The sequence below is a fragment of the Physella acuta genome, unplaced genomic scaffold (genome assembly GCF_028476545.2).
Source record: "Physella acuta isolate Inbredline_101_S28 unplaced genomic scaffold, ASM2847654v3 ptg000033l, whole genome shotgun sequence".
NCBI classification, from domain to species: domain Eukaryota; kingdom Metazoa; phylum Mollusca; class Gastropoda; family Physidae; genus Physella; species Physella acuta.
This window is the reverse complement of record NW_026731553.1, coordinates 76,142-100,025: the sequence shown is the minus strand read 5'-3', so window position 1 is coordinate 100,025 and position 23,884 is coordinate 76,142. Positions and strand designations below refer to the sequence as shown.

The 23,884-nt window shown below is 33.3% G+C and overlaps 1 protein-coding gene across 3 annotated transcripts; it reads left to right on the top strand.

Annotated features, from left to right (window-relative positions):
- The first annotated feature begins 1,973 nt into the window (after positions 1-1,973).
- Positions 1,974-23,882, top strand: LOC131942091 (tetratricopeptide repeat protein 17). Of its 3 annotated transcripts, XM_059301807.1 has the most exons (30): positions 1,974-2,155; positions 4,522-4,666; positions 4,792-4,906; positions 5,068-5,179; positions 5,409-5,525; positions 5,660-5,769; positions 5,953-6,100; positions 6,235-6,374; positions 6,657-6,823; positions 7,559-7,686; positions 7,841-7,942; positions 8,069-8,199; positions 8,521-8,716; positions 8,826-8,903; positions 9,041-9,265; positions 9,859-10,113; positions 10,199-10,343; positions 10,671-10,700; positions 12,151-12,210; positions 13,000-13,097; positions 13,645-13,746; positions 15,537-15,608; positions 16,380-16,478; positions 20,105-20,441; positions 20,673-20,799; positions 21,186-21,345; positions 21,689-21,763; positions 22,188-22,307; positions 22,700-22,843; positions 23,435-23,882. In XM_059301807.1, the coding sequence occupies exons 1-30, from the start codon at positions 2,042-2,044 to the stop codon at positions 23,570-23,572; spliced, it is 3,990 nt and encodes a 1,329-aa protein (XP_059157790.1). In that variant the 5' UTR covers positions 1,974-2,041; the 3' UTR covers positions 23,573-23,882. The 3 variants fall into 3 exon arrangements, with proteins under 3 accessions (XP_059157790.1, XP_059157800.1, XP_059157806.1); XM_059301817.1 differs by lacking the exon at positions 10,671-10,700 and having other exon boundaries at positions 1,975-2,155; XM_059301823.1 differs by lacking the exon at positions 13,645-13,746 and having other exon boundaries at positions 1,975-2,155.
- The last annotated feature ends 2 nt before the right edge of the window (positions 23,883-23,884 follow it).

Below are 23,884 nucleotides of genomic sequence, written 5' to 3'. Positions count from 1 at the left end.
TGTCATTAATCTTAACCAGACACTTTGGCTCTAATTAAAAATGTTTTTCTAGCACCGATAAAAAAAAAACCCATGACAATTGTGATTTGAAAGTAGACTACTGTCAATGATAACCTTAGTGATTCTTCCTTGACGAATAGCCCAATGACGTAGCGAGGTCGGGTGTCACCCAGTGCGGCACTTAATGGTGTCATGGGGTCATCCATAAATGACATCACACTCGTAGGGGGGAGGGTCCGTGATTTTGTGACGATGTGTGATGAGGGGGAGGGGGGGGGGGTCAGATGTTGCGCCGTCACACTTTTGCATTATAAAAAAGCAATGTTAGAAAACGAATTTTAGACGTTATTTCGCGTTTTAGATAACTGTTTTAATAAATTGTAATAGTTTAGACAAGATTTTAGAAAAAATATCGATGTTTTAAAAAAAATTCAACTGCAATTTTGAGGGGAGTTGTAGGTTAAGGTGTGACGTCATTTTAGGGGGGGGGGGGGGTCTGGCTTTTTGTGACGACGTGTGACGGAGGGGAGGGGGGGGGGTAAAAATCGTCAAAAAAGCGTGACGTCATTTATGGATGACCCCCACCCCCTTCCCGGGGACAAACTTCCAACTTTCGATTTACAACCCCCCCCCCCCCCCCCGTCAAACTTTCGATTTGCACCTCTTAAAAGACTATTTAACACTCCAATTAATCACTTAATTAAGTGGAATTATCATTTTTCTCTATATATTTTGCTATTTTTTGCCTTGGTGTCACCCCCTAAATGGTGTCACCCAGTGCGTTCCGCACCCCCACCCCACCCGCTACACCACTGGAATAGCCTAATGTAGGTAGGGCTACATCTTATTGCTGATACTAGTGGCGGGTGGGTTAGGGGCCAGCAATGGTTTTTGACCGGCGGAAAAGAGCGCAGGTGTCATCGTGTGCGGCACTTCGTGGTGCCCTCCCCCCCCCCCCCCCCCCCAAAAGAAAGAAAGTATATATATATATATATATATATATATATATATATATATAGTGTGTACCGGTGCGGTCTGCATCCCCCGCCCTCACCAAGCACCTGGGCAGTAGGGGTGATGACACCAACTAAACGTTGAAACATTAGCCTGAGAAAAAAGGTTTCGTTGAGAATTGTAATAATTGTTACGTCAGTCGACTGCTGGGATGGGGGTGACACCAAATTTACTAACTTTCTACAAATGCAATGATTTTTCCACTTGAATTAGCAACTGTTAGAATTAGGCCCCTTCTAGGTGGATTTATATAAGTTGACGCTGCTCGACAAAAAGGTAAGGCGGGGGGGGGGGGGTTTGACTCCTGACTCCAAATACACCGTACACTGAAGTTGATTGGGGTGAAACGACATTGAGAATTTACAAATCTACTTATCAATAGGCAATAAAAAGCGAGCAACAGATACATAGAACTATGTGACTTGTAACACTGACACATTTTGACGCTTTTCGTCAGCTATGAAAGGGATGCCAAACAATTAATTCAGTTAGTAAATCAATTTAGGAGGGGGTGACACCATTACGTACCGCACCGGATGACACGCTACCTAGTGACGCCACTGCTTTAACTATAACTATAAGCTTAGATTATAGAAATTAGATAGACATATTTGCCATATTACCCACGCCCAACGCATGTGCAGCCCAAACTACCACCACGTACCAATGTAATTAATTTTTAAACAATCGCGCAAATTGAACTATAGACCGCCAATCAAATGCATGCACGCTAACGTAGTACATGGTGAGTGGTTAGGCAGCGGCTTGCGAGAGAAAAAAAATTATTTTTTTTAATTGTGTCATAAGGGAGGGAGCTCTGGTACTGTTATATAAACTGTGCAATTATTTACGCCTGTAAAAAAAATACCAAGAACATTGTAAACATCAAATAGCCTATGGAAGTTGCTATCGTGGGTAAAGGTGAAAAAATTCAACGACTACTCCCTATCGATTTGATGTTTTATTTCCGCCCCTACGGCTATAGTAAAGGGGTAGAGGTCATAAATATGTAATGTTTGTTTAGAAAATGGCGTCTACTATAAAACGTATATTACTAGTAATATTTATCATACAAAAATGCACAATATCAAATGGCTCTACACATTGGATTGTTACGGAGGACGGAAAAATACAAGCACAGGTAGATTCTTTAATCTAGATTCTAGTTAAATTTATTTATTTTATTAGGATCTTTGAAAAAAAAAATGCATTTCTCACTGTGCTGAAGTGTGCTGGAGCTGGATTCATACTCCTAGCTTTAGAAGTTTAGATCCTAGAATGTCCTCGATCTCGATCTAGAATCTAGATATTATTCTAGATCTAGAATCAAGTAATTCCCCAGTATAAAATACTGTGTACTAAAGAGTGTGCTGTATAGTCAAGTGAAAATTTTGTTGAGTTTCTTTAAGTGTGGGGGGGGGGGGGAATTAAAACTTCATTTTAGCGTATTTTATTCGCTGCTTGACTTTCACCTCCAGTGAGTGTATTTTATTATAAACACAAGGACTCACAAGAAAAGGGGTAGAAGTAGTTTGTTATGAAAAACGTTTTAGCCGGGAGTGTTCGCAAGGTTCAGTAAAAGTAAAGTGACGTCATTTTAATTTGACGAATTATACCCCAGCCCCAACTGCCTGCAACCTATGCTGACTACTTTTATGAAAAATAGTATGTATAATAGAGAGTTACACTGCGTCCATGTGCTATCACTCTTTCAATATAGAACAATTTTAGATAGTCATCGCACATTCACACGGTAAGTTTACATGCTGTAGACTAACAGACATCATGGAATAGTAGTATTTTTAAAATTAAAGTCCTAAAAGTTACCAGATTTTTTTAAAAAGTCGTCCCGAAAAATAATGGTTTTCCAGACTTTAAGGTCTAACATTTACTTTTCTAGCAATTTTTTTGACTTTGCAATTTAGTAATTTTTTGGGATAAAATGAGAATCAAGTAAACATCTTAGTGGTCATGAATGAGGCTACTACTTACAAATGTTATGATTGTTAAGCTTATAAGGCATCTACCAGTGCATAAAAATAAGTTTGTAATACTTTGCAGTATGTTTGTTATGGCAAAAAAAAACATTTAAATGAACAAGCGCTTAACATATAGGACCTAATTTATACTAAAGTGTTGAGAACTGTTATTTTTCCAAATTTTTGTGGACATCATAAATGGATGACACTTAACATTAATTAGTAAAGTTATTAGTTACTTTAATCTAGTGTAAACCATGTTTTTTTTCGTTTGAAATATAATATTAATAATATCAATATAATAAAATTGATGATCTAAATTAATGTTTAAACTTAATTTTAAGTTTAATCAACACAAGGGCCTAGTTGATCTAAATATAAATCATAAAGTCAAGTGTAGTAATTAGTTTAATGTTTTTTTGAGAAACACAGTAATAAAAACCTGTAGAGTATTTGCGACAATCAGTTTAGAATCAGAGTCTAGATCTAGCCTAGTAAAAATGACTAGAATAATGTTTAGTAATCAATCTATCCAAATTTTTTAATGTTCTGTATTGAAAATAAAAGATGCCGCCTATTTAAGTATGGTTTACATTACTTAAAGAATGGCATGACAGATTTTGTCATTGTTTTACTGTTTTTTACTGCTATACCGTTCCGGAATAATAACCGACGCTATGCTGGGGGATTACCTGGTCCTGGCATACACACAATACCTACATAACCTACACTTTGCAAATTAATGTTCATTTTTTGAATCTTACCTCATTACTTTATATAACTACCTAGATCTATTCTACTTCTACTGGCCTAACAAAGGCCCCACTAAATTACTGAGGGTCTAAAATAATTCAATACAAAAGTTTTAAAATGCTGCCAGTAATTTTATGGCATGAAAATCACAAAAAAAGTACTTAAGACACATCTGACAAGCATAAACTAATCTGGAATTCTAGATCTTAAACAAATGTGACCTTTAACTAAACATAAATTACACAAGCTTGTTGTTTTTTGTTATGATTTTTTAGTTTCTTGAGTTTGTTTTGTCCAAATGCAAATTGTCAACCAAAATAGAATACTACCATCATGATTTTTGTGTGTGCCTTTTTTCTCATGATTAATATTTTTTTATAAAAGCTACAAGGCCTATTATCCTTTCCAGTATCTAATCATCCCTATCTTTATAATTTTGCATTGAGAAGAGGATCTGCTGCACTCAAAATTAATATTTCATTTACACAGTGAGGCTAAATTACTTCCTAGTTCTAGTGTAATTAATAGATCTATAACTAATACTATAAATTGTCTCCCTGGCCTTGTTTCCTTATTTTAACTTGACTACATTGTACATATGTTAATTGTGAACTAAATAGTTCAGACACAAACTGAGTGAGGTACCAATATTTACTATAGATAGTTTGAAAAATGTATACAGTAGGTAGATTAATAATGCATTTTGTGTTCCATGGTAAAGAAATGTGCTAATTTTTACAATCAATTTACAATCATGTTGCTTTATTATTTCCAGGCTGACTCTGTTTACAACCTTAGACGCCCTTATGACTTAGTTGCATTCATGAAACAAGAAGATCGTGCAACTATGCTAAACACCCTGAAAAAAGAATTGTTAAGTAGAAAAGATGAAATAGACAAAAATGAAGATAGAGATACAGGTATAATGCTTTTTTTCCAATTTATTAAGTATAAACTAAATGACTTTAGCTATTTTATTTTTTATTTTTATAAAAACAAACATTGGTGTTGCTGTTATTTTGTAATTTTACACTTTTTAATTTAGGCTTAGAACAAAAATTTTACAAAACCAACCCAGACTGTATAGAGGCAGGAAAACCTTTACCAGAGTTTGACTTGTACATCAGCACAGTTCTGCCATTAGAAAATAAAGGAATTAGGTAACTTCAATGCATTTTATTCCATCAGAAATGATGTTTGAATGTTCATTCATAATTTTACAACTTCAATATAGTATATAGTTCACAATATTGATCAATAATACAATGCTTTGTTTAGATTACATGATACATGTGCTAATAGTTGTTGAATATTATCTCAGGCCAGATGAACACATTGATATAAATCTCTCTCCAAGTCCCTATCCGAAACCTCCAGAATGTACAGCTTTTATGGATCTAGAATTTAGTATTCATGCTTTTGAACATCTTGAGGTAAAGCATTTATATTAAGGACGAAATTTAATTATTGTTTTAAACATAATTTATTCAGCTTCTTTCTAATTATTGCATAAGCCTTTACTTGTATATAATTTTTTAAAATATTCTATGTAAGTTATTAAGTTCTTTAATATTCAATATTAATTTCATTTTAAGTATTGAGTTCTTAAATCTTTGAAAAGCCTAAAGAAGCCATACATTTAATCTTGTGTACATTCTTTAGGGAATGAAATCCAGACATAACTTATCTGGCACACCAGAACTTGGACTCAAAAATGCTATCACTCATAAAGAAAATGTGGACGACTATGGCCATTTGGTGTATGAAGCCTTGAACAAAGTATGATTCTTGTGATGATTCCCTTATCTATTTTTCTTCATAAACATCCAGTGCAACATGTATAATGTTATGAAAGCTTCAGTTAGAATCTAGTACTTACAGCTAATTGATGTTCAATTTTACATTGCTTCTAGAATAAAACTTCCTGGATACTCTACAACATGGCTGCTTTTTATTGGAGAATAAAGGGTAACCCCTTTCAAGCTGTGGAGTGTATTAGAAGAGCTTTGCATCACTCCCCAAGGTGAGTGTTTAAAGATTAATTTGCGTAGAATCACTTTTAGAAAGAGTATGGAGCATGGATAATTTTCAACATCCTTCCATGCTTTTCTATCACTGGCTATTTTTTCCATTTCTTTTCCTACTTTTTTCAATAACTTTTATGTCCTTTTCACCAAAAATAAAACTAAAACTTATTTACTTACAGACAGCAGAAGGATGTAGCACTGATCAGCTTAGCAAATATTCTCCATCGTGCTAGATTTTCCAATGAGGCAGCCATATTAGTCCATGCAGCTCTGGAGATGTCCAAAGAGTTGAATGTAAACCATTTCACACTTGGGAATATTTACGCAGTAAGTCAGGTTACTACTGCTCTTGAAGGAAATGATATTTTAACATTTTATTAAAAGTCTATTTTCTCTCTTGTTTTAATATGAACTTGCATAATTTCATTTGATAATTTCAATTATTTTATAATTATTTTCAGGTTTTGGGAGAGTACAATAAATCAGTAATTTGTTTTGAAAACACATTAAAAATTCAGCCAGATTTTGAAGCAGCCTCTAAAAGACGGCATGCAGTTCTTTGTCATTCAAAGCTAGAGATGGCCTTAGAGGCCCAGCACAGGTTAGGTTCATTCTTGATTCTTCTTGTTGTACATGGCTTTAAGTTGATCAAGGCTTTCTCAAGTACTCAACATTAGTTGGAAAGTTTTATTCAACCCTCTCACAAGTATAGTCACTGTATGTTGCTGATTTTGGGTTGTTTCGTAGCAAGCCATTAAATAGTCCATTTCAGCTAATGAAACTTAGGGTTAATCATTTATAATGAGACTGCTTGAAGTTTTACATCAGAAAAATTCTTTTTTTAAAAAGGTACAGTTGAATGAAATGTTTTGATTCCCACCAGATCACTACAGAGGACATTGAAAGATCTGAAAGACTATCAAAGAAAACATGACCTCTACCAGACTCAGAGTGATAAACTGTTGGCAGAGCAGGTACCCCATGAAGTCAAAATCTCCCAACATTTGGCGTATGAGCAGCTAAAGATAAAGGAGAGATCCTCCGATATGGGTAAGTTATTTTGATTAGAAACATTAGTAGCTGTTTTGTAGTTGACTTAGTTTTTGAGTAGCTGACATCAGTTAGTAGATGCTTAGTTTACTAATATTGCAAATGTTTTTATAATGTATCATATGAAATCAAATGAAGCTATTGTTTTTGTTAAAACAAACAATAAGTCTAAAATGTATTGATGAATAGAAATATTGTTTGAGCAAATAGGTTGAGCATACTTAAGCCTGGTGTAGGGAAACTTTTTTTTTTGTTTTTTATCCTTTAATATCATTTTTTGACCACTGACCTGTGGGTGAAGGTTTTCCTCCACCTCCCGCCTGCTGTATATGCCTGCTTCAAACACCCCAACTATTCTTTTTTTTACTTACGTGTTTTGTTGTTTCTTGAAAAAAATATCAATTTAAATTCCTTTGAATCATAATTTTTTAAATTGATTTAGTTACAACATTAAATTAACACATTTTTGTTAATAAGGCTTATTTTAGTTTTATAATGTGTTGCTTTTGTTAATTTTATATTACATTTTTCTGATTTAATTTTTTTTTTAGAAATTGAAATTGTATTCTTTTCAAATCTGTAGATTTCTTATTTAGATTAATATATTTCAATAAGCCAATTTTATCCATAGTATTCAAAATATGGCTTGTTTGTGATTAATTTTTAAACTAAATCTGTTTTGAGAAGGGTAGAAATGTTTTTACCCCCATTGGAAGAAGAGTGTGACATTTTCAGATGAGTTCTGCAGGATGGTAGATAGAGATGGCAAACAAGTTCTATTGTGTACATGGAGTAGGAGGTCCCCCACTCTGGACTTCAACTTTGCTTTTTTGGAAGATACCCCAGAAAAAGCTAAAGAAGAGGTGAATATTTGCAGTAACTTAATTATCATTCAGGGTCGTGGGATTTTATTTCTTTTTTTAGTTTTAACCTAAATTTTCCTATTTTTAAAAAATACATTAATCATTCATTTAGAAGTTGTTTCTTATATTACTAACGTAAGTTAAAAAATGTCAGAACAAATCAGAGCAAGTGACGGAAGTTAAAGACAACCCCAAGAGTCCAGACTATAGTCAGCCTGTAAAGGCTCCGATCTACTCCAAGTACAAAAAACATAAAGTAAGTGAAACAACAAATATTCTGGGCCATAACCACCTGAATGTTTCCTAATTTCCATCTTTTCCTTTGCATGCTGGTGATATTTATGAACATGACTATTTAACAGTTTTTATTCCCCTGTTTCAGCCATCAGAAGCAGATGTGTACATGCAGCCCAACTGGCCCAGGAAAGATGAATGTGACTCTATGGTGAAAAAGGTCCCTGACCCAAGGAATTTAACAACAGTCTACTTGTCACCAGAAAACAAAGGATTTGAGTAAGTTCTTTTCAGTATACTTTTTAAAGGGACATATCAAATACTGCAGGCCACAGGGTGAGCTTTACTAGTCTGAAATATTGGTTTTAAAATTTTACTTTGTTGTAGTATAAAAAAATTAGTTAGGGTTTTATTAAATTAAATTATTATCATCATCAATATAGTCTGTTACTCTAGCTTAGATAAGGTAGCAATGAGAGATCTCCATCGTTCTCTTACCTGATCCTTATTTTCAACTGATTTGAGATGAATCCCATCTTTATGATGTCTTGTGTTTGTGTTGATCACATGATAACAGGTTGACATTTGCTTGAACTGTAGGGTCAAAGAACTGTTGACTGAAGCTCAGGGCCTGGAGCCTGGCGGGGAGCATCCACTGCCCTGGTACCCACCATCTTGCGTGCCCTTGATGGAGCTGGCTGAAGGCAACCCTGCAGTGTACGACCACCTCAAATCTGTCAGCTATTCTGAGAGGTCTAGGATTCCACTCAAGTACAATGATCTTTCTATGAAAGAGGTACGGCACACACTGTTTGACAACTTCTGTGTTTCAGTTAATAGGTTTAGCACTTAACTAAAGGTTTAGATTTTTGTATGTTTTATCAATACCATTCAATCAAAACCAGATTTTGCTGAAACATGTCAATGATGGTGTTGTCACTGAGGAAGAAGTGGGACAGAGAATTTTGACTGCACTAAAGCAGGTACAGCAGATTTTTTTATGTCATTCATGTTCAATATGTGTTCAGAAACAGCTAATTTGTGAATTGTGTGTGATGTGGTCTAGACTATCCCACATGTTACAAATGATAATTGCTGCAATGTGTTTGTTTCTCCACAGAACATAGGCCCACAGTGGATCCTCTACAACTTGGCTGGGCTGTACTGGAGAATCATTGGCAACAACTACCATGGCATAGAGTGTATTCGTAGGTCCATCTACCTTAGCCCTGCCCAGTATAAAGATGTCCCTCTTGTAAATTTAGCCAACATCTTGTACAGATATGGACGCTATGATGATGCTATCATTATCATGAGGGATGCTCTTCATGTGAATGATGCAGAGGTAATCAGAATTTTGTACCGTCAGGGCTGCCAAATAATCTTTGACACCCAAGTCTCATTGTTATGCTTTTGGATTTGCCTTCTTTAAAAAATCAAATTTTGAAAGGGCAGGTGGTATCATTTAGCTGAAACATTTACATAGGTTATAAAGTATAATTATGTGAACCTGGTTATTTATTGGACTTTTTATAGGTAAAATAAAAATATAAAATTTTGATAACTGGAGCAATCTTTTACCGTAATTATGATTTGCCTATTTCATAAAACTAAACGAGAAATAACACCACTTGTTACGTTGTCTACTGTGACAAAATTTTTTGATAATTTACTAGTTAAGTAAGTTGTGTAATACTTTTCACACATAAATTATTTTTTTAAATTAAATTATAGTTATTTTGAAAAATACATTTTTGAAGGGTTACAATTGGAAAAATGTGTGAAAAAGTGAAAAATCTTCTTTTGTAAAAATATTTTATTTAGCGTTGTAGCACCATTGTTTATGATCACTCAAGGCTCATGTTAATTTGTTTGTGAATTCATATCTTAAATACCTTTAAAATAAAAATGTCTATAGCAGATTTATTTATGTTCCAGCCTTCATCTCATTTCTTTTTGGGCCATCTGCTGTGGGCAACACGCAACTACACTGGAGCTGCCCACCACTATCACGAGGCCCTGTCAGCTGACCCCACCTTTGTTGGAGCACTGGATGCTGTTCGAGCCATGAAATGCTACCTCAAGTTTCACCACGCTGCGCAGAGTGCTGCACCTCAGGAATCTCCTGCCAACAGCCAGACCAACTGTCAACAAAAACCAGCGGAAACAGAGAGCCGAGTTATCTGTAAAACTGTAAGCATGTTTTTTTTACTGAGTGAACTAAATGTTGAACTATATTCAGACATAATTCATATCCATAAACGTATGATTTTTACAGGAAAACAATGAAGAGAAGTGTATCATTGAGACACGTTCCCGCAACAGGGTTGCAGATTGTAATGGCCAGTGTACCCAAACATGCACAATCACTCCAATCAAGGTTGATGGGTGCAGTGGTGATGTTAATCTAGAGAATACCATTAGTAAGTCTAGACATTTATTTAAACTTTACATTCATATCAAGTTCCTTTTTTATGTTAGTAGTAGGTACTGTCATAACTAACTTGTGCATTTCCAACTTATCTTTGTATGAAGTTGTCAGATCAAAGGAAAAAAGCTTGTTGAACTTAAAGCTAGTGGTAGCTAGTGTAACTGTTGTATTTGACTTAACCAAGATGTTGAATTTAAAGCTAGTGGTAGCTAGTGTAACTGTTGTATTTGACTTAACCAAGATGTTGAACTTAAAGCTAGTGGTAGCTAGTGTAACTGTTGTATTTGACTTAACCAAGATAACATTGAACCACTTGCAGGGAAAAGTCTGTGTGGCTGCAAGCTGAAATGTAATGTGATTTACTGTACACTGTTTCTACCTCTGAACCATGTTCTGTTATTCAAGTTGTTCTTTGGTTTACATTCTTACAAATCTTTTACTGTTAGATATCACTTCAATATATACATACACAAGGTACAAGCCTACCTGACCCATGACCTGTTTGTCCTAGTGCCTTTAAGTGTAGTAGCCTATAATATCCTGGTTGAAACAGTTGATTTTCTAGGATATAATATTTGACAAGATGGCAAAGGAAATAACTTTAAAAATAAATACAAAATTGAAATATTTTTATGCTGGGTGGCAACCATTATATCTACCTCTCTCTCTAACAAAGTTGTTTTCAAATTAATTAGTTGTGTATGTAAATATATACATATTGATATATCTTACAAATTTTAAATTATGTTATTTTAAGTAAGATTTTAATGTTAAGATATTTATACTTACGTTCTCCTGTTAACCATTGTATGTGCTTTTCTAAATTAACTCTTTACTTACAACGCATGCAATAATCTTTAAAATTTATATGATTATTCCTATCTAAAGTAATCAGTCAAATTCCTTTTCAGAGACAACAAGTTAAATTGGTTGTGGTTTGTAATGGAGGAGATATTTTTTTTTCTAGAACCTCAGCTATTATTGGTACCCCTCTTTGCTTGAATCATGTTGAAAAAAAATGTTTCAAAAAAGGGATAGTCTCAATTTAACCTGTGTAGTGATTTACTAATTCACCTTGCAAACACACCAATTTTAATCTCATTAGTTTGTAGACCAGGTCTTATAATGCTGTTAACTTCTTATAAAGAACAGTTTTAAAATTTGATTACATTTGAAAAATGAATGTGATAAACTTAAGTAATGATAAAAATATTAAATATACTTTAAATATTTAAAAAATGTAAATTTTAATTCATTATTTTAAAGCTGAAGAAGCAGATTTTTAAATTATTTATTAATGATGTTCACTATTTGTATCAAATTTTGTTTACATAATTGTTTTTTACTGTCTGATTTTATGCTTGGCTCTATATAAAAAATTTAGTTTTTAAACTTAACACCTGGTTTGAAAATGGCTTTTTAATCATGGTCTATTCACTGGCTCTTTATTCAGTCCAATGTGATTGCTATATTTTTAAATATATTTTTATGCTGTTTGGGTCAACTATAATTATGAAATAAGGGATATATGCTTATATTAGGTGGGAAATGTTGAAGGTAAAATTGATTTATTTATTGTATGATACTAACATTCTGAATGAAAATATTCTTTTTTTGTATTAAAAATTATTTATACATCTTTGTTGTTCTATAGTTCTTTCTGATTAAAGCAATTCCAATTACTTGTATTCTGCAGTATAAGTTGTGCTGATGGTTGCCATGTTTGTGTTGATTTCTCATGTTACATTCCATGAACTGATTGCTTGATGTCACAACACAGCTTTTGTTCTTTCTTCCAGTTGGTCATTGTTCTGGCAAGGGAGGTAAACCATTCTCAACAGACCAGGAAGACATGCTTTGTAAGTTATTCATATACTTGATATACGATTATGTTTAACCCATTAAACCCGTGGTTAAATTTGAGTTAAATCTCCGTGCCCAGGCAGACCAATCTGAGACACCCTACCTCATATTGACAGTCAATACATAAAAATGCTAAATTAAATAAGTATGTAACTAGTACTGTTCTACTTGTGGTAAGTTCTTGTCATCGCTGCACCCATAAAGTAATTTTTAAATTCTGTTTATCATTTGCATTGCAATTTACTATCAAAATACAATTTGAAAATGCCAGTTACCTGCATTATTTTTATGTCCGCACCTACTTAAGTTGGAAAGAAGGGTCTACTTGCTAGGAGGACCAGCATACTAAGTCAAAGTATTGGCGATAATACATGTACAAATGTTCATTAAAATAATAGTTAGCTTTGTTGTTATATTCAGTCTTCAATTTTTTTGGGCACTGGGGTTTTAGGGTCAGGAGCTAAGGGTTCAAAGGGTTAATGGTTGTATTAGAAGCAGCTAAACATATTTTTAAAATGTTGTGTTAATTTTAGAAAGTATATACATTTTTGTACATGCTTTTATTCAGTTTAATAGAAATGTGGACAGTTAAAATAATTTTAATACTTCTATTCTTGCTGAAATTTAAATTTAGATAATAGTCTATTCAAACCTGCTAAAATCTTCAGTTCAAAATTTAGAAAGACTTCTGAATTTTTAATTGTTGAATAGTCTATATAACTGTAATAACTATAACAACTTTTTTTGTCTGAATAGTCCACACAACTTTTGTTTTTGTTGAATAGTCTCAACAGATTTCACCAGTAAACTAGACGAGGTGAGCCAGTACTATGAGAAGAAAGGGCTTTGTGAAGGAGATGAATGCAGCCACCTTCGTGTTCAGGTAAAGATTTTATGTTTGTTGCATGCTGGCTGAATTGGCTTCTCAGTTGTAATTGTTTCATAACTTTTCTTGCCTCTTTAAAGGCTACAGCATACAAATAATAAAGTTAAAAGAGCAGAGTTAAATGTCAAATCTTGGTTATATTTTTTGCTCTAAAATTGGTGGCACATCTACACATAAATAAATGTTTTGTTTCTTAAAATTACTCTTCCTATAAAAAAACTTGAAGAAAAATTGTGTTGTATTATAATTTTTGAGATTTCAAACAGGTTTATGTTGAAAGTTTTTTGTGTATCATATGGTTACCTAAAGTATTTTACCTATTATTGCCAACCTCACACGCTTGAGTTTTCACTTGCTACCCGCTGAAAACACACTACACAAATTTTCAGGATGTCCATATTTAAAAAACTAGATGAAAGTCTAGTTGCATGTAAATTATTTATTCTGCCCTCCCCAAGATCCTAGTTTAACTTGAAACAGGAAGTTGATTTCTGGGAATTTATTTGTGTTTATTTGTCTGATGGCTCAATACCTTTTCTCACAGTGCCTTCTCCCTATGACAACACACTCTGGGCTCATAGCACATGTTATCACTCCTCCAAAACTGTTTGTACGACCTGTTGCGTACCATGCTGCGCAGTGCCCGGTAGGGTCAACCACATGTTTGCATCTAGTGTTTTAGTCTGTAGCAAGCCGGTTTTGTTTCACTCCTTTTTTTTGTTAGTGCATTTAGTAGCTTGCTCAATTTTCTCTGTCATTCTAGTTTCTTGTAGATTTACCCTTGCATAACATTCTTAATCCTCATTTTTAAATAACCATTTTTTTTTTTAAATAACTTAACCATGACAGTAAAATTTGAATGCACATTTTGTTTACTATTAATTTTTTCTTGTTTTTGAATGCCTTCAGTCTCGTACAAGTTTGTGTTCATTAAATGTTATAGACTGCATGATCATGCATTGTTTGATTTATTCAAAATGTTTGTGTTTGCATCCTGCGTGGAGCAGCCAGTATTATGTACCTGAAATACCTCCCAACACCATTAAACCATTTTGGAAGTAATGCATGGTTTGAGAACCAGAAGAGCCAGATTTATTAATACAATTATTTTTTATTTAGCAGTTGGGAGTTTAAAAAAACAATTGGCATATTTCTAGTTAAATCTACAACGTAGACTTATTTTGGACTTGTTAGCTAATTAGTTTTATTAACTGTGTCAAAACATACATTTCCTGAGCTTGGGTCAGCTTTGAATATAAAAATGCTCTAGAAGGGTATTTTATCAGGATAACAAATTGCATGGCCTTACTATGGAAGTAAATCCATTCAATATGCCAGTTTATTTCAAATGTTCAGATGCCATGTTTATTTGATCTATAACCTTTCTATGTTTATTCTGTACCATTGTCAGCCTGTATTATTTGATCTATAACCTTTCTATGTTTATTCTGTACCATTGTCAGCCTGTATTATAATTATTTGATCTATAACCTTCCTATGGTTATTCTGTACCATTGTCAGCCTGTATTATTTGATCTATAACCTTTCTATGTTTATTCTGTACCATTGTCAGCCTGTATTATTTGATCTATAACCTTTCTATGTTTATTCTGTACCATTGTCAGCCTGTATTATTTGATCTATAACCTTCCTATGTTTATTCTGTACCATTGTCAACCTGTATTATTTGATCTATAACCTTTCTATGTTTATTCTGTACCTTTGTCAGCCTATATTATTTGATCTATAACTCTATGTTTATTCTGTACCATTGTCAGCCTGTTTTATTTGATCTATAACCTTTCTATGTTTATTCTGTACCATTGTCAGCCTGTTTTATTTGATCTATAACCTTTCTATGTTTATTCTGTACCATTGTCAGCCTGTATTATTTGATCTATAACCTTCCTATGGTTATTCTGTACCATTGTCAGCCTGTATTATTTGATCTATAACCTTCCTATATTTATTCTGTACCATTGTCAGTCTGTATTAAGTTCTTAGTGTCACACCTGTGGCTTTTGTGCATGTTGAACTCCTGTTGTTACCAGACAATTTAACTATATGCATGATATACACATTGTACATGATTGTAGTTGACTTATAATTATTTATTCAAAATAATAGAAACACTGAAAAAAATTAATTTTGTGGTCACTGTTTATGTACTATTGGTTAATCTATCTTACAGTAAAATAAATCAAGTAATTTTTTTTTAGTATAAAAATTTTCAGAACCACAGGCTAAGTATGAGCTAAACATGTGTAGATTGTCCCACCAATTAACTCCCTTTTTATTTAACCACCATTAGGTTGTAGAACCTGGCTCTCCACTAGTTAGGGAAACTACCCTCATTAGAATTTCTTTAATCAGTTGACTGTTTCTACAAAGATTGATGAAAATATACTTACAGATCAAACATTTGTTGATCCACAGGGTAACCAGAAGCCTCACACCAAGCTGGAGTATGTGGAGGGTGTCCTCAAGCATCAGTTCATATTCCTTCAAGTTGGTACATCTTTCTCTCTCTCTTTCACTCCAGGCTTACATCTTACACTTTTACCTTTAACTCCAGGCTTACATCTTACACTTTTACCTTTAACTCCAGGCTTACATCTTACAATTTTACCTTTAACTCCAGGCTTACATCTTACAATTTTACCTTTAACTCCAGGCTTACATCGTACAATTTTACCTTTAACTCCAGGCTTACATCTTACACTTTTACCTTAACTCCAGGCTTACATCTTACACTTTTACCTTTAACTCAAGGCTTACATCTTACACTTTTACCTTTAAATCCGGGCTTACATCTTACACTTTTACCTTTAACTCAAGGCTTACATCTTACACTTTATCTTTAACTCCTGGATTACATCTTACACTTTCTCTTTTACCTTTATAGCTAAAATCTTACACTTTTACCTTCAACTCAAGGCTCTCTTTCATTTTTTACTCATGGCTTAAAACCTTTGATGAAATAATTCTGATAAAAAAACTTTTTTTTTAAATTGTTAAATTAGTTTCTTGTTAAATAAATCACTGATTGTGTTTGTTAAATTATTTTCTTGTTAAATAAATCACTGATTGTGTTTGTTAAATTATTTTCTTGTTAAATAAATCACTGATTGTGTTTAATTAGTTTTCTTATTAAATAAATCACTGATTGTGTTTGTTTAATTAGTTTTCTTATTAAATAAATCACTGATTGTGTTTGTTTAATCACACATCTTACTCAACCAATCGCTGGTCTTTAAAAAAAAAACTTTTTGTTTTCAGGTTTCTCCATCAGAGATGCAGATTGACGCAGATGACTGTGTTATCTTTAATGATGGCACCAAGTCTGTGGGCTGTAACAGAGAGGAGTTCAGGACCTATGTAAGTGTGCCCAACTGATTGCCACATGACCCACCTCATGCCATTTACCACCCACATGTTTATTTTGCCGCCGCTTCAAACAAGTGCTGTTAAGTATAAATCTTGTATGCCAGATATTCCATGCCTGTCAGATGTCTAGCTGCAGTGCCAGACAGTTCTTCAATAATTCTCTTACACCATAAATGTATTGACTTCTTGAATGTAAAAAAGGGGATGTAACTCTAATTCTACTGGTCAGATCTGATGACTGTCTCCACTCTTTTGTTCTGTGTGTTTAGAAATGAATTGTGTGACTTGTATGTATTAAACATGAATATAACTGTAACAGCTAGATATAAAGTGTAATAAGTTGGTCAACTTTTAAAGTAGTTGAGCTAATGACAGAGTGACACTGGGTAGAAACTATGCACAATTGACATGCAGGATTTGTAACTTGAAAATTATTTGAGATAAAGTTTACTATAAATATTTAGTACTTCAGTATTTTATGGGTATTCTTAATAGGTTATTACTCATATTGTATTTCAATTGTTTTAAGATCTACTCAATGTTAGAATATTTTTGTTCTAATGCTATGTGAACCGATTGGTTTATATTTTTATCATTGAAGTTTTAAAAAAAATGTATTAATTAGTTTAAAGTTGGATAGCATGGTTTTAAAAAAGGACATTTTTATGATTAACCAATGTACAAAGGTTAGATCTGTACCCAGTTTGTTTTAACCCTTTACAGTCAAACTTTGTTAATAAATGGCCTGAGTAATTTTAAAGTTTAATTTTTTAAGAGAACTGAGCTGTTTAAAGTAGCACCATACTGATATCAACAACTGGACTTTGTCACTAAAAATAATTATGTGAACTTTTTTAATATGCAACCCTTTTTTAATGACATGCAAATTGTGCTCAAACCTATTCAGCTTCTGTACAAATCTTTTTCTTGAACCACTGAATGTTTCTTGAAGAATGATTTTTACACTTGTGAAAGAGGGAAATTTGTGAATGTCAGGTGCTGTTATTTTACACATGTAGATCCCACGCAAAGGATTCGATCAAACACTGGGACCTGAGTCTTCTAGCACATTTTACAATGTTGATGTTGTAACCAATCCAACTCATTGATGAGTTCATATAACCTAAATAAATGTTTTTTTTCTGATCTCACTACGATACAAAAAATTGTTTACGTGTAGACTACCTAAGTTTGTTTAGGAAACCCAGGCTGGTGTTGATATTCTTTGCTAGGATTGGTTTAATTTGTCTGAGTGTTCATGGTGACTTGATTTCTATTTTAAATTCCAGATTTTATTATTTTAAGAAAATGTTTTTAACTATGAGAATTAATTTATGATTGAGTAACTATGTCTTTCATTTGTTATGATTCGCTCCTTGCTTAATTTACTGCCTTTAGTCCAACTTGGTTTTGATCACACCACTTCCCGTCCATTGCACTCATCTCTATTTGAATTTTACCTTTAATGGAAAAAAAGAAAGATTTTCAATTTTAACTAGCATGTTATTTTTTTGTTATCGCTTAAAAGATAGAAATATTTTGTTTAAAAAGATTTGATAAATAAAACGTAATTGGTGTGAATGTGTCTCTACTTGATGAAGCACCTCCATAGATCTGCAAGTGTCAGATCTGAACCAGAGTCTGCTTGTGTTTCCAACCATTCCATGTTTTACCATGTACTTAATGATCATGATCCTTTCTGTTTGCTCGTCAATGTTTTACAGCCTAGAATTGGCTAAGTTTTTGTTGCTTTTTGAGAAAAGGATTTTTTTAAAATAAATTAATTTTTACCTTTCAGAAAGATTGTTTTAAGTAGTTGAATTAAATTTTTTGGTATTTGGTTTTTTAAAGTTCTGAAACAAAAGGAGAGCACTCTTATTTTTCTTTCAACTTTTAACTCACCGTTTAAATAATTCTTTGTAGGTTTGGTCAAACCTCTCACCACCTGATATTTATACAGCTTTTAATTGTATTATTATTGTTATCTTATATCAGTTGATTCTTGTTTCTTGAACTGATAATAAAAGGATACATATTTTCCATTGTGCAAACTACTGAGGTTTACTCTTGACTTTGTTCTGGTGTCTGTTGTTGCTGTTCCCATTGATCAGTGTACTGGTGTCTTGTATGTGTGTCCCATGTCCATCAAATCACTGCTGATGGGAGTTCCACCAGTTGGCAGAATGAGAAAAGTTGAAGAAAGAGAAAAAAACAGAAAAAATGTATATGTGGGAATAATAAATAACCTCTGAGAATTTGAAGTGAACCTGAAGCTATGAAGTCAATTTTAATGAAAATATAATGAAAGTTGCATCTTTGACGAAGGGACAATTGTTAATTGGAATGGACCTGGTATAATATGGGGCAAAGTTTCCTGAACTGGACCAACTGTATAGCATAGGCAGCAGTTTGGAGTAGCAGTAAAGGGATGTAACTCTGATAATCCTGAAGCCAGTTCCAGCATGTAAGTGACTTGTTGTTTCAAGATTGGCTTCATTTCTATTGCTAATCCAACTGTTTTAACGCTCACTGTGAATGACTTGATGTTGCATGTGACTTGCAGGGCAGCTCTTGGCATGAGGCGCTATGTCCAACTTACTGTTCGGCCTAGTGGATTACATGTATTACAATTGAATTCTGTTGATGCTTTTTAGAAAAACATATTTCTCTAACATCTCATAAATAAATTACTCAGTTGTGTATTTCTATTTATTCAAATCTTCCTAACTGTTTAATAAGTTGTGATAGATAATAAAAGATTTTAAAATGTCTCACAAACAGTCAATATTTTTTAGGCTTGTTTTACTTTAAAGTTTAATCAGGTAATATTTTATTACCTGCAGTTTTATAACTTACCAATTTAGGGTACATCTGCAACAAAACAAAAAATTAACCATGAACTATCCAATTACAAAATCATCAATCATTGACCAGAAATTATAGCGCACAAGCTTAGCTGTCTGTAAAAATCTTGATTGTAGTCATTTTTGTTTGCAAAATTGTGTTTTTAATTTTTTGTAAATTTGTGTTTGATTGGTTTTAGTTCTTAAAGTGTGTATTGAAATTGTAGTTTTTCAGAGACTAAAATTAAAAGAAAACAAATGTTTAATTAATAGTTAATGTTAATCCAATTTTAAAGTCTTTCTGCTTTTCTGAAATAAAGTTGTTTCATCCTTTGTGCTTCATTAGTCTGTATTTAGTTACATTGAATGCATCCTCAATCCCTCTTAAGTAGTGCATGGCAAATTTTTAAAAATGTGTATATTCTAACTGATGGCTTGCTAACATGGAGTAATATATTGTTGTTTTTAAATTGTAAAATAACTATCCTTTACTAAATGTTTAGAATTATTTTTTGAAGATTTACAACTGTAGAAATGCTTTGATATGTCTAAATATTTTAAAAAATCTAAAAATACACATTTAGTTTAGTTTTTGAAAAAAAAATTATATTTGAAAAAATATTTATGGTTCTGGCATATTAATACATTTTATTCTTCATCACCTTTTTACTTGTTGAAGAACCAAAATAATTAAGATTAATTCATTAATTAAATATAAACATTCTTGTTTTTTTTTTCTAGTTAACTTTTAATTCTACTTGAAACAAATTTCAGGCTGATGAAATTGAAACTGTGTGGGTGGAGCCGGGTTCCACGATTGAATACTATGAGTATGAAGAAGAAGAAGAGGATCGGGAACTTCAGGCCCTGAGGGAGTGGGGGCTGGATTATGATAAGGAAACACCTTTAGAAGCAACACCTTTAAAATCAACACCTCTAGAACAGAAACCAACGCAGGAGAAACCGCAGGAAACGTCAGATTCTCTCACCCAGGCAGTCAGAGAAGATGCTGTCCAAGCCCCACCGTTTTTGTCTGATTTTAAGTTTCGAAGTCCAGAACCACCTGCCCATCATTCAAAGCATTCCAGTGTTGAAGACTTTGAGTTGCCAGGTAACAGATACATTGTTGTCATTGAGTTGCCAAGTAACTGATACATTGTTGTCATTGAGTTGCCAGGTAACTGATACTTTGTTGTCATTGAGTTGCCAGGCAACTGATACATTGCTGACAGGCTGACACCCCCCCCCTCCCCACATGTTTTAGCTTGTGCCCATGTTTGGCTATAAAATTAAAATGTAAATAAAAAGACATTTTACTAAGCCAGATTTTTTTCCCATTCAGATACACAGGTTAACTTAAAAAACCTAGCACAGCTAAACTGGCAAGTTGAGGACTGCACTGGTGAGGAGTTGGTGGACTTTGAACACAGCACAAGTACCTGGCTATGTCCAACAGCTAAAGGAATAAAGTGAGTGAAGACTTTTATAATCTTTATACCATTTTGTTCTATATTTCTTAATTTAGTTTGATAAAATTCTTTTTTCCTTTTTTTGTTGTATGAAAATTACTTGGTGATAGCCTTGAGCTTTTTTTTTCACAAGCTGTTTTGCATAATTTTTAAAAACTGATTAGTTCAACATTGTATGTATATTTTTTTAGCAAAAATTGTTTAATTAAAAGATAACTTCCCCAGAATCAGATTTAAATGAAAGGGCAGCACCTATTAACATATAAATGTATGGTTTATTGCTATATGTAAATGATTGTTTAATATAAATACTGATTGCTAGAGGGCATGAATTACTTGTCTTCTGGAGAATGTAGGTGTCAACTTTCTTGTGCCTATTTCCATAGCATTGGTGAGCACATAGATTTCAGCACCCTGTTGAAACATGAACACAAGGATCCATACTGCCAGACAGACCAGGTTTCCCCCATCAGGTCCTTTGACCATTTGCCTGGTGTTACTCTCAAGGCGGATTCTACTCTGTTACCTGAAGAAGCTTTAACCAAGGTAGGTAACACTGCTGACATTCAGCCATAGAAACTATTCATAACATTTTTTTACTGAAGTTTTGATGTCCCAGATGTGTGGTTTTAGATGATGAATAAGCATTAATTAAAGTGACTGTTACAAACTGGTTATAATTTGAGGTTAACTTGTTGTATCACAACAGAGCTAAGGTTGATGACTAGGTGGTGTTGAAGGGTTAGCCATGTAGAGATTTGATATTAGAATAGAATATTTGATTATTATTTTTTTAATACAATGTTGAAGGGTTAGTCATGTAGAGATTTGATATTAGAATAGAATATATTTATTTATTTTTAAATTTTTTTAAATACAATGTTGACAGGTTCTTCAAACAATTGGAGGTGAGATGGAACCAAACACTGTCATTGGTACCCGTATAGCGGAAGCTATGTCACGGGTAAACTTTTATTACACGAATAGGGCTTGTCTATTTTAGTCCCCCAATTAAATTTATATATTAGTATTCCAGAGTTTTTTAAAGTAGAATGGGTTTGGTAATTATTTTAAAAGCTCCTATAGATTAGATGTGTTGACTAGTTAAATAAACTTTATTAGGTTATTCTAGAAACTGTAGTCTCAGTGTAGATAATCAATATTTATAGTAGGGGCTAATGTAGTAGTGGCAGGGTATATAATCAGGTTAACAGTAGTGGCAGGGTAGATAATCAATGTTAACAGTTGTGGCAGGATGGATAATCAATGTCAACAGTAGTGGCAGGGTAGATAACCACTGTTAAAATTGGTTATCTACCCAGTGTTAACAGTACAGTCTGAGCTCTAACCTGTGTGTTTAAAGTTTGTTACCCTATTTTCCTGACCAGAACTCAACATCTTGGGTGGCCTATATCTTAGCCTCTCTCTACTGGAGGGTGGAAGGAGAAGCACAACAGGCGCTGGACTGTATCAGAATGGCCCTCACCTACGTGCCACACCAGTTCAAGGTGAAACATCATTCATATCTTTTATTTTATTGGGCAGTTTCAGCAAGATTTTAGAATCCATGAAATGTTGACTCACCATTAGGAAAATATTTTTTCTATGTCACATACCTGGCTAATTCACCAGAATACTTCTCTGACTAACAATGTTATTTTATCCTCTGTAGGACACCTGCCTGATAAGTTTAACTAACATTCTCCAGCATACATCTTAGACTAACAATGTTATTTTATTCTCTGTAGGACACCTGCCTGATTAGTTTAGCTAACATTCTACAACACACATCATAGACTAACAATGTTATTTTATTCTCTGTAGGACACCTGCCTGATAAGTTTAGCTAACATTCTACAACACACATCATAGACTAACAATGTTATTTTATCCTCTGTAGGACACCTGCCTGATTAGCCTGGCTAACATTCTCCAGCACACATCTTTCACCACTGATGCTATTTTAGTGACCAGCGCAGCTCTGGGTGTTGACAACAGATTGTCTGTGTCCCACTTCACCATGGCCAACCTTTATGCCACCAAGGTAAAAACTGTCTCATTTGTTAACACTATCAATTTTTATAGTGTGATTAATTTTAATTTTTTTTTTTTTGACATTTTTATTTTACCAAATTTGTTATTTAATGTTTCTATATAGTTTTATAACAAGTTTTAATAAACAACCACCATTAAAAAGTAACATTTGAATGAAGCACTGTTAACAAGTATAGATAAATTTGGTGTAATACTTTTAACAAATTGAATTAGTAAAGTAAAGTTTAAATGAATACTGTTAACAGTGTTTCATTGAAACTTTACTAATTTTATTTAGTACAGTAAGTTTGAATTTAAGAACTGTTAACAAGTATAATAAAGTTCGAATGAAGCCTTGTTAACAAGTATAGTTTGAGTGAAGCACTGTTAACAAGTACAGTAAAGTTTGAATGAACCACTGTTAACAAGTACAGTAAAGTTTGAATGAAGCACTGTTAACAAGTACAGTAAAGTTTGAATGAAGCACTGTTAACAAGTACAGTAAAGTTTGAATGAAGCCCTGTTAACTAGTCAGTTTGAATGAAGCCCTGTTAACTAGTAAGTTTGAATGAAGCCCTGTTAACTAGTTTGATATTTCCAGTCTGACTGGGACCACGCCACCCTATTCTACCAGTCAACACTTGGGTTACAGCCCACTTTTGAGCCAGCCAAGGAGAGACTCAAAGCCATTTTGTGTAGGGGATTGGCTAAGCAGCAATCTGGAGTTATCATAGACTAAATCATTCAAATACTTTTTATTGTCATGTGAATTACCAAATCAGAAATGTGTATGCATGATGAAAAAAAAATGTGCCAAAATGACATCAGTTTTTAAAAATAATTTTTTTTTACTTTTTAAATTTTTATGGGAAACCAAGGCTATTTTTAATTTCTTCAATTATTTACATGTTTTAAAAGTGTGCACAGCTTGATCATAGTTCCATCAACATGCCAGAACAAATGCTGGTAGCATCCATCCACTTTTTCTTGTGATAACTATTTATTTTTTTTACCTGTACTAGGATTTTAAAATAAATTAATGAATTTACTT

What these genes read in the sequence shown, in the direction of transcription:
- LOC131942091 (XM_059301807.1), top strand. Translation starts at nt 2,042, where the DNA reads ATGGCGTCTACTATAAAACGTATATTACTAGTAATATTTATCATACAA. An exon ending in TAATCTAGAGAATACCATTA is followed by an intron (nt 10,344 to 10,670) that starts GTAAGTCTAGAC and finishes AACCACTTGCAG; the next exon opens with GGAAAAGTCTGTGTGGCTGC. An exon ending in GAGAGGAGTTCAGGACCTAT is followed by an intron (nt 16,479 to 20,104) that starts GTAAGTGTGCCC and finishes AACAAATTTCAG; the next exon opens with GCTGATGAAATTGAAACTGT.